The sequence below is a fragment of the Pristiophorus japonicus genome, chromosome 8 (assembly GCF_044704955.1).
Source record: "Pristiophorus japonicus isolate sPriJap1 chromosome 8, sPriJap1.hap1, whole genome shotgun sequence".
NCBI classification, from domain to species: domain Eukaryota; kingdom Metazoa; phylum Chordata; class Chondrichthyes; family Pristiophoridae; genus Pristiophorus; species Pristiophorus japonicus.
The window spans coordinates 28,720,347-28,731,178 of NC_091984.1; the positions used below are offsets into that span (position 1 = coordinate 28,720,347).

A 10,832-nucleotide genomic window follows, 5' to 3' on the forward strand; every position below is an offset into this window, starting at 1 on the left:
TTTGCAATCTTCTAGCAAACCCTAGATCCTATCACTGAATCACAGTTCTTCAAACTCTGGTCGACCAGACACACCCCCGTCCCTCCACTCCACCGTTGGTGGCAGAGACTTGAGTTACCCTATCACTGCACTCGGGAACTCCCTTCCCTCTTTGCTTTGTTACTTCTTGCCCCATGTTCAAAATCCTCCTCAAAACGTACCCAACTTGACTGTGTTTTTATTCAGCTGCCATAACTTGTTCTCTACTTTCTGTTTGGTGCTCACTGCTTCCCTTGTAAAGTACCTGGAGACAAATTGTCAGATGAAAGGCACTCTGTAATTGTTAGGTATAATAGCAGAAGTCTGCTGTTTCGGAATGACCATCACATCTACACTCATTCGTAATACTGGGGCAGCATGTTTTATCACGTCGGTGAAACACAATGGCAAGTTTAGCTCTAGTTTAATTGCAGCAGGCCTGTTGAGATAAAAAAGACTTCTTGTCTTTATGGGCAACAAACCAGAAAATGCTGGAAATACTCAGTAGGTCACGCAGCACCCGTGGAGAGAGAAACAGAGTTAACGTTTCAGGTTGGTATAAGGTAAATGATCTGAAAGGTTAACTTTGTTTCTCTCTACACAGATGCTGCCTGATCTGCTGAGCAATATTCTCCCTAATTTTAAAGTTGGATGCACGGTCCTGTTAACGGGCTGCATGCCCCATTTTACAATGGAAATGCCAGTCCCGGGATGCGTGTACGGCCACACAGCTTACAGGCAACGTTGCTGCCGAGTATTTCCAGCATTTTCTCTTTTTAGTTCAGATTTTCAGCCTTCAATGTAATGTGCTTTTACAATATTAAGCATTGGTTTCAAGGGGGAAGGGATCCCTCAGCCTGCCGCCAGCCCCCTCTACATAAGGCTGTTAGACGTAAATTTAAAATGGATCCTATGTAATTGAAAATACAATACATACTCTGCCTCTTGCCCCATCCTTGGCCACATATTAACTGAAAGCGCTGCTCCATTTCAGGGGAAGACCACGGGAGGGCGGGTTATTGCAGTTTTGGCTATGTATAGCTGTGTATGGCTATGTAGAGTCTGGACATTTCTGGCACCGGGAAGAAATTCTGTCTATGATGCCTTTTTCACTTGCTGAGAGCTTGCAGTTGTGAATGAGTTGTACTGACTGGAACTCATAATTCTGTTTATGCACAACAATGAAACTAACCTGTCTTTTATTTTATTTGTCCGCTCCACTGCATCGATGTCCATTCGGATTTTATACTTCACGTGAGGTGGAAGCATGTTTGACCAGGAATACATGTCCACAAACACAATCCCAGCCCAAAACTTGTTTTCCTCCAACAGGTAAAGTGCCCGGTACGTGAGCTGCCCCTCATCGGAAAGGCCTTCAAATTTATCCAGGTTTAAACACTGCAAATAATCAAAGAGGTTATGACCTGAAAGGTATGGCTTAGTAGTAAATAGCACAGTGAGAAGATAACAGCTAATGGTGCCTGTAATTATTTGCTTAAAATGCAAACCAGTAATGTATACTTTAGAGGACACTCCAGTGCCTGTAATAGGCAACTGCAGATTTAAAGATAAAATTGTCATTAGTTGGATTATTGTGCAATAAATAAAATATTAAAAAATGAAACTAGGAAACCCAGCAAACAGCATTGGACCCCACCCCTGCACTGCCCCCTCCCCACCGCCTCTCGCACGTCCACCGTGCCCCCGCCTGCATTTTCCATAAGTTAAAACACTGGAGAGAAAATGAATAGTTATCCTGACAAGACGTATAGGAAGGCGCCAGAATAAATGGCCAAATTTCACTCAGTTGTCAAGGGTTGCAAATTGGGAGTTAGGTAACAACTTTGATCTTGTTTTCCCGGTGGGCTATTAGGAGATACTAACCCTCAATTACTTTGCTTCAAAGTCTTGATAATGCTTTTAATCCCTCATGTCAAACTGCTGTAACAATGTCAAGACAGCTTATCTACTGATTGGATGGTCACTGAAACAAGGGTAGTTGCCAGGGAATTAAGTTAATTCATGACTATTTAAAGATCTGGTGTAATTCTCGATTTTCATGCTGAAACAATTCTGTAACTATTTAGGCATGCTGATATCAGTAAAATGTGTCAACACAATTAGTTTGTTTTAATTAACTTTAAAGAGAATACTACAGGAAGCGGAGTGCAGTAGCAGGAGCAGCAAAGATGGACCCCAATGCAATAGAAACTCAAGACTCCCAGCTTCTCACCAAAACATGTTGATCATCAACTGAAGCGGTCCAGGAGATGAGGACCTCGGCAATAGGAAAAAACAAACGGTACAACAACTTGCATTTCTCACCCAGTAAAACATCCCGAAGCTCTTCACCGGAGCGTAATCAGACGCAGACTGACACCAAGTCAAGAAAGGAGATATTAGACAGGTGACCAAATGCTTATTCAAAGAAGTAAGTTTTAAGCAGCACCTTAAAGGAGAGCGAGGTAGTGAGGCGAAGGGGTTTGACAAGGGTATTCCAAAGCCTAGACGGCTAAAGGAACAGCTGCCAATGGCAGGGCGAAGGAAGTGAGGTATTCACAAGAGGCCAGGATTGAAGGAACGCAGAGTTCTCGGAGGGTTGGAGGAGGTTACAGAGATAGGGAAGGGGTGAGGCCATGGAGGGATTTGAACACAAGGATGAGAATTTTAAATTTGAGGCATTGGTGGACCGGGAGCTAATGTAGGTCAGCAAGCACAGGGGTGATGGGTGAACGGGACTCAGTGCAAGTTAGGATAGAGGCAGCAGAGTTTAGGATGAGCTTGTTTACGGAGGGTGGAAAATGAGAGGCGGGCCAGGAGACAAGGGCAGCTGGCACCACCTCCAACTCACACGCCATCCAGACTGCAGAGGTTCAATAAAGTCACTCAGCGCCACCTTCTCAAGGGCAATTAGGGATGGGCAATAAATGCCGGCCTTGCCAGCGCTGCCCACATCCTGTGAATGAATAAATTGAAAAAAAGTTCATGTTGTGCAATGCTGAGATGCTTTGTTTGTCAAAATGTAGTCCAGTACTGGCTGTCTCCAGCAATAATAGCAAACTGATGCAACAAAAACAACATAACACAGTTAACCTTTGCAACACAATCCTGTTCCAATTCAATTCTGCTCTTTTCTTACCTCCATGTAATTATTGAATACGCTTAGGAGCTGGTCCGTGATATTAAAAACGTTTTGCCAGTCAAAGTTTGGCATCCCTTCTGCACGCTCACTGGAGGGTCTGTGGTCCAGGAAGTTTATGATGTCATTAGCTGTCAAGCCCATGTCCTCCAGTTGCCTGTTTATGAAATATGACACTGTGGGGTTTTTTATTGAATCCTGTGTAAAATAAAGGGGATTAAATGTGTGGGGGAAAAAAAAAATAACATTTCATTTTTTAAATTTGTGTTTTGAATGTTGCGCCCATGAAGGCTCACGTTGATGCTGGGGAACGGAACACTTTCTATTTTGGGTTAGCTTCAAGCATTCCCAGGCCACGAGTAGCATGGTTACGTGGAGTGCAAAGCTGTCTCTACTCTATCCCAACAATGTGCCACAGCCACAAGATCAGAAAATCACCCGCTACTGCAATGGTTTAACACTTTCCCATTTCCCACACCAACTATCCTACGACACCTCAGATTGGGAGTGTCAACTGATGCCAAGTTAGGGGCAGTTACGTGCTGTAGGCACATGCCCTCAAGGAAGTGGATTAAGGTTGCCCAAACTCATTTCATGTAGCACCCTAATAACCGATCCACATCAACCCACATTCGTGCAGGTTAATCCATTAAGAACTGTTTAGCACTTTAGAAATGTTGCACTCTATATAGACAATGTATTCTTATAATAGCCATCTAGTGACTCCCACCTGACACAAGGACATGCAAAGTACAAACTCAGAGAGGGAAAACAAGCTATCAAGACCAGATAGAGAAAACAATGAAAGTAGGAAAATGTTAAACATCTTCTGTAATCTGCTGTTATCTCAATCACAGATAACTAACCATTCAAGATAAACAGGGTGACAGAAAGTAAAGAGCTGAGAGATGCATGTTTGGCAGCTGAGGAAACACTTTGCTCTCCTGTTCTGGTGGCCAAAACTTACTCGTATTATATTCATTTGTACGCCGTTTTGGAAGAAGTTCCATAGCTGAGACTTCACCTCCTGCCAGATCGTTCCCATCTGCTTAAGTCGGTGTAGCTCTTCAAAAGTGACATTAGCCTGTGAAGAAAATGCCGTCAACCATATCACTGTGTGCTGCATTTAACTATTTCTCCTCCCTACGTCTGTAACATAGGCCTAAACAAATCCTCCTTTTAAACACACTGGCCTATCATTCATTTGAGCTGTTAATCCTTACCTCAGGTGATCAGTGCAAGAAGTTGCATATACGCTTGTGGGAAACAATGGCGGCAATAAAAATAAATCGGAGTATTCAAAAATGGTCAGATGGGCGTTAGATATGGCCCTTATGGTTAAAGGGATCAAGTGATATGGAGAGAAAGCAGGAAAGGGGTACTGAGGTGAATCATCAACCATGATCTTATTGAATGGTGGTGCAGGCTCGAAGGCCAAATGGCCTATTCCTGCAACTATTTTCTGTGTATCTATGGGACCTTTTCAACGTGCAGTAAAACTGATACATGAATCTATCTTATAATGCTTTAAAGGCATTCTGACTGGCTGAGCACTGTAGTTTGGAACTCAATGCTGGGCAGTCTGGCCTGTTTAAAGAGATCCACCACAAGCCAGGTTGGAAATCAGAGACGGTGGATGTGCTCCACTATTTACCAGCTTCTCCCTGTCTGAGCAAGGGCAGCATCCTTTGAACGTTCTAACAAAATAGAGTGGCGTGTAGAATATGTTTGTAATCACTATTCAAAACAGAAAATTCATCTGACAAACATTCATTATTCAGCAGCATATCTAGAAATATTGTTCAGCCTTTTTTTGGACTAGCATACAATTTTAACTCATGATGAAGTAATGATTGAGTCATGCCTAACAATGGGAGGCTGACTGTAGCTGGGGATAAGTTAAATCTCTGCTTTCAGTGAACTTCACTGGACAAATCTTCTGGAATTTTTTGAGGATGTTTCCAGTAGAGTGGACAAGGGGGAACCAGTTGATGTGGTGTATTTGGACTTTCAGAAGGCTTTCGACAAGGTCCCACACAAGAGATTAATGTGCAAAGTTAAAGCACATGGGATTGGGGGTAGTGTGCTGACATGGATTGAGAACTGGTTGTCAGACAGGAAGCAAAGAGTAGGAGTAAACGGGTACTTTTCAGAATGGCAGGCAGTGACTAGTGGGGTACCGCAAGGTTCTGTGCTGGGGCCCCAGCTGTTTACATTGTACATTAATGATTTAGACGAGGGGATTAAATGTAGTAAATCCAAATTTTCGGATGAGACTAAGTTGGGTGGCAGTGTGAGCTGCGAGGAGGATGCTATGAGGCTGCAGAGTGACTTGGATAGGTTAGGTGAGTGGGCAAATGCTTGCCAGATGAAGTATAATGTGGATAAATGTGAGGTTATCCACTTTGGTGGTAAAAACAGAGAGACAGACTATTATCTGAATGGTGACAGATTAGGAAAAGGGGAGGTGCAACGAGACCTGGGTGTCATGGTACATCAGTCATTGAAGGTTGGCATGCAGGTACAGCAGGCGGTTAAGAAAGCAAATGGCATGTTGGCCTTCATAGCGAGGGGATTTGAGTACAGGGGCAGGGAGGTGTTGCTACAGTTGTACAGGGCCTTGGTGAGGCCACACCTGGAGTATTGTGTACAGTTTTGGTCTCCTAACTTGAGGAAGGACATTCTTGCTATTGAGGGAGTGCAGCGAAGGTTTACCAGACTGATTCCCGGGATGGCGGGACTGACCTATCAAGAAAGACTGGATCAACTGGGCTTGTATTCACTGGAGTTCAGAAGAATGAGAGGGGACCTCATAGAAACGTTTAAAATTCTGATGGGTGCAGACATGTTAGATGCAGGAAGAATGTTCCCAATGTTGGGGAAGTCCAGAACCAGGGGTCACAGTCTAAGGATAAGCGGTAAGCCATTTAGGACCGAGATGAGGGGAACCTTCTTCACCCAGAGAGTGGTGAACCTGTGGAATTCTCTACCACAGAAAGTTGTTGAGGCCAATTCACTAAATATATTCAAAAAGGAGTTAGATGAAGTCCTTACTACTAGGGGGATCAAGGGGTATGCCGAGAAAGCAGGAATGGGGTACTGAAGTTGCATTTCAAGCCCATGAACTCATTGAATGGCGGTGCAGGCTAGAAGGGCCGAATGGGCTACTCCTGCACCTATTTTCTATGTTTCTATGTTTCTATGGCGGGACTGACCTATCAAGAAAGACTGGATCAACTGGGCTTGTATTCACTGGAGTTCAGAAGAATGAGAGGGGATCTCATAGAAACGTTTAAAATTCTGATGGGTTTAGACAGGTTAGATGCAGGAAGAATGTTCCCAATGTTGGGGAAGTCCAGAACCAGGGGTCACAGTCTAAGGATAAGGGGTAAGCCATTTAGGACCGAGATGAGGAGAAACTTCTTCACCCAGAGAGTGGTGAACCTGTGGAATTCTCTACCACAGAAAGTTGTAGAGGCCAATTCACTAAATATATTCAAAAAGGAGTTAGATGTAGTCCTTACTATTAGGGGGATCAAGGGGTATGGCGAGAAAGCAGGAATGGGATACTAAAGTTGCATGTTCAGCCATGAACTCATTGAATGGCGGTGCAGGCTCGAAGGGCCGAATGGCCTACTCCTGCACCTATTTTCTATGTTTCTATGTTTCCCATCATCAATTCACGGGAGCAGCACAGGTTAAGCCATTATTACCAATTTACATTCCAAAGTTTGCATCCACACTCGCAGAGAAATGTAAAACGTTCCCCTCCAATGACTACATTAGTACATAGTATTTAAAGTCACACAATTCATTTTGCCCATAGTTGAGATTTATGCATTGAACAACCTTTTCTACCGTGTTCTTTGGAAGAGATTAGGATTTCACAAGTGCATTGATCAGAACAGTATTTAGATACAGTGTGTGCAATCACTTAAACTGCTCAAATTAATCATAATATAAAGTAAAACGTGCGCACGCTTACATTTTTCATCAGTTGCCGTGTTGCGGGGGAATCTGGGGAAAACAGGATCTTTCCCATCAGTAGTGGTTTCAGCACGCTCCAGACCACCTTGGTTGCAGGATTGGACTCCATGTTTTGATTAATTGCGTTACAGAAGGGAGCTACAGTGAGTGTTTACCAAATATTAGTATTTGTACCATCACAGATTGTTACTTAATTCCAATAAAGCCAACTATAATCACACAAAATACTGTCCGTATATATTCAGTATATTTGTTTGATTCCCCCTCCCCTCCCTCCACCACAATATTCTCTTCCCCTTCTCTCTGAAGGTGATGACAGATACTAGGCTAACAGTTCCATAGGCAGCGACCACTCTCCTGTAACTTAGCAAAGTGACGATTCTTCATACTTGATACAAGACTGGAAGCATTGGTCGCCTCTCCAACTGGGGAGGAGGAGAGGCACAGAAATCACAGCCAAGCTCAGTCATGTCTTCACCCAATGTCTACACTCCCAATAGGAGGTAACCCCAGCTGATTTTGTTCCCCCTTCACTTGCCCAGGAGCATTTCAGCCAGCTATTGTGCCTGACTGAACCCCATTTAAGGTCAGTCAGCTCAGTACAGACTTGGGATCAAACCTGCCACTTTGGTTCAGTTATACACTGTGGGGTGCATTCACCAACTAAGTTATTCCCCACATTACATTATAGCCCTGTTGCCCACCGGACCAAAGGTTTTACATGGTGGGCATCGGAAGGTGGGAGTCTCTTCTAATAGTAGCAGTTGTCAATATTTATATTTGTCAGTATTCGCTCAGTGATAGTTCAGTAGTTTATGTCCATTTTTCTGGAAGTAGTGAGATGCGAAGGCTGTACATCCAGACCCTGACGATTTGGTGGGTACGTGAGTATCCATTTTCTTTGGTAATTTGAGTTGTGTGGGGTGGGGAAAGGTAAGTATTCAGTTCCCCGGCTGTCCAGTGACCATACACATTCAAGTCCAGGGCAGCCCACTGAGCTATATGCATGAATGAATGAGCCAATGGACACTCCAGCCCAATATAATTTGAACTTCAAATTCAAAAGGTCCACATTTTGCTTCCTCAGAATCCAATGTCCAAATGCTTATCCTAATCTAAAATTTCTGGAGAAAATGTAAAGCTTTACAGAAAATACTTACTAGTTGTGTCATCATAAGCAGTCGTTGACTCTTTCTTTGTGTTGTTAATTCCTAGGAAAGCCTTGTAATTGTTATCTTCATACCAGTTGAAAGAAAAGACACTGGAGCCCCCTTTTTCAGGATAACCACAGATTAGATTTGAGAACAAGTTCGTCAGCTGGCTAAATGAAGCTGGGCCATCTTCAGTAAAGAGTGGGTAAAGGACCTGGAGCAGATCTTGCACACTGTCCCTTCTGACAAACTGTATGGGGAGCAATCAAAAAATAACTTATTATGGGCCCGAAATTTGTGAAGAGCCGCTCGCTGCCGCCTGTTTCTCGTCAATATTCGGGCAGCGCGTGGTTTTATTCCGCCTGCTGCCGCTGCAATCCCCCAGCGCGATTTTGATGGAAACGTAGCGGGCTTTGGCGGGCGGTGCAAGACATTAGACTCGGCAAAGATCGGAGGCCGAGTTCTGCGCATGCGCGATTTTTAAAAAAATGCGCATGCGCCTGTCAAGCTGCCGACCTGTCTCTTCCCGCTCCGGGCCCAAGCTCGGTGAGGGGGAGGAGGGGCTGAGAGCGGGGGGGGTAGGGGCTGAGAGCGGGGGGGGGAGGGGCTGAGAGCGGGGGGGAGGGGTCGAGAACGGGGGGGGGAGCCAAGAACGAGGGGGGGGAGCCGAGAACGGGAGGTGAGGGGCCGAGAGCGGGTGAAAGGGAGAGAGAGTGCCTGGGAGTGGGGGGGGGGGGGGGAGCGGGGAGAAGAGAGAGACTGGGGGGAGAGAAAGAGAGAGAGAAAAGAGAAAAAGAGGCCTGAGCGGGAAGGAGAGAGAGAGAGAGAGAAAGAGTCGGGGAGAGGGAGAGCCTGGGGGGGCGAAGAGGAGGCCTGGGGGGGGGCGAAGAGGAGAGCCTGGGGGGGGGGTCGAAGAGGGAGAGCCTGGGGGGGGGGGGGGGCGAAGAGGGAGAGCCTGGGGGGGGGGCGAAGAGGGAGAGCCTGGGGGGGGGGGGGGCGAAGAGGGAGAGCCTGGGGGGGGGGCGAAGAGGGAGAGCCTGGGGGGGGGGGCCAAGAGGGAGGACCTGGGGGGTGGCGAAGAGGGAGGACCTGGGGGGGGGGGTGAAGAGTGAGAGCCTGGGGGGGGATGAAGAGGGAGAGCCTGGGGGGGGGGGGGCGAAGAGGGAGAGCCTGGGGGGGGGGTGAAGAGGAAGAGCTTGGGTGGGGGGGGGGGGGCGAAGAGGGAGAGCCTGGGGGGGGGGCGAAGAGGAAGAGCCTGGGGGGGGGGCGGAGGGAGAACCTGGGGGGGGGGCGAAGAGGGAGAGCTGGGGGGGGGCGAAGAGGGAGAGCCTGGGGGGGGGCAAAGAGAGAGAGCCTGGGGGAGGAAGAGGGAGAGAGAGAGAGAGCCTGGGGGAGGGGGGAGGGAGAGAGAGAGAGCCTGGGGGGAGAGAGACAGCCTGGGGGGAGAGAGAGAGCCTGGGAGAGAGAGAGAGAGCCTGGGGGAGAGAGAGAGAGCCTGGGGAGAGAGAGAGAGCCTGGGGGAAGAGAGAGAGCCTGGGGGAGAGAGAGAGAGAGCCTGGGGGAGAGAGAGAGAGAGAGCCTGGGAGAGAGAGAGAGAGAGAGCCTGGGGGAGAGGGAGAGCCTGGGGGAGAGAGAGAGCCTGGGGAGAGAGAGAGAGCCTGGGGGAGAGAGAGAGGGAGAGCCTGGGGGGAAGAGAGAGAGCCTGGTGGAGAGAGAGAGAGAGCCTGGGGGAGAGAAAGAGAGAGAGCCTGGGGCAGAGAGAGAGAGAGCCTGGGGGGAGAGAGAGAGAGAGCCTGGGGGAGAGAGAGAGCCTGGGGGGAGAGAGAGAGAGAGCCTGGGGGGAGAGAGAGAGCCTGGGGGGAGAGAGAGAGCCTGGGGGAGAGAGAGAGAGAGCCTGGGGGGAAGAGAGAGAGAGCCTGGGGGGAAGAGAGAGAGAGAGCCTGGGGGGAAGAGAGAGAGAGCCTGGGAGAGAGAGAGAGAGAGCCTGGGGAGAGAGAGAGAGAGCCTGGGGGAGGGAGAGAGAGAGAGAGCCTGGGGGGAGAGAGAGAGAGCCTGGTGGAGAGAGAGAGAGAGCCTGGGGGGAGAGAGAGAGCCTGGGGGGAGAGAGAGAGAGAGAGAGAGAGAGAGAGCCTGGGGGAGGGAGAGAGAGAGAGAGAGAGCCTGGGGGAGGGAGAGAGAGAGAGAGAGAGAGAGAGAGCCTGGGGGAGGGGGAGAGAGAGAGCCTGGGGGGAGAGAGAGAGAGAGAGCCTGGAGGGAGAGAGAGAGAGAGCCTGGGGGAGAGAGAGAGAGAGAGCCTGGGGGGAGAGAGAGAGCCTGGGAGAGAGAGAGAGAGCCTGGGGGAGAGAGAGAGAGAGCCTGGGAGGAAGAGAGAGAGAGTCTGGGGGGAGAGAGAGCCTGGGGAAGAGAGAGAGAGAGCCTGGGGGAAGAGAGAGAGAGAGCCTGGGGGAGAGAGAGAGAGCCTGGGGGGAGAGAGAGAGAGAGCCTGGGGGAGAGAGAGAGAGAGAGCCTGGGGGAGAGAGAGAGAGAGAGCCTGGGGG

At 48.2% G+C, this 10,832-nt stretch overlaps 1 protein-coding gene across 2 annotated transcripts in view; it reads right to left on the bottom strand.

Annotated features, from left to right (window-relative positions):
- The window catches only part of abca4b (ATP-binding cassette, sub-family A (ABC1), member 4b), a 177,162-nt gene that overhangs the window by 128,519 nt on the left and 37,811 nt on the right, over window positions 1-10,832 (bottom strand). For both annotated transcript variants that reach the window (XM_070886629.1, XM_070886628.1), the window contains exons 8-12: window positions 8,305-8,545; window positions 7,143-7,282; window positions 4,125-4,241; window positions 3,158-3,355; window positions 1,211-1,416 (exon numbers count right to left, since the gene is read on the bottom strand). In XM_070886629.1, coding sequence (XP_070742730.1) covers window positions 1,211-1,416; window positions 3,158-3,355; window positions 4,125-4,241; window positions 7,143-7,282; window positions 8,305-8,545 — 902 coding nt within the window. The remainder of the gene's footprint in view (window positions 1-1,210; window positions 1,417-3,157; window positions 3,356-4,124; window positions 4,242-7,142; window positions 7,283-8,304; window positions 8,546-10,832) is intronic.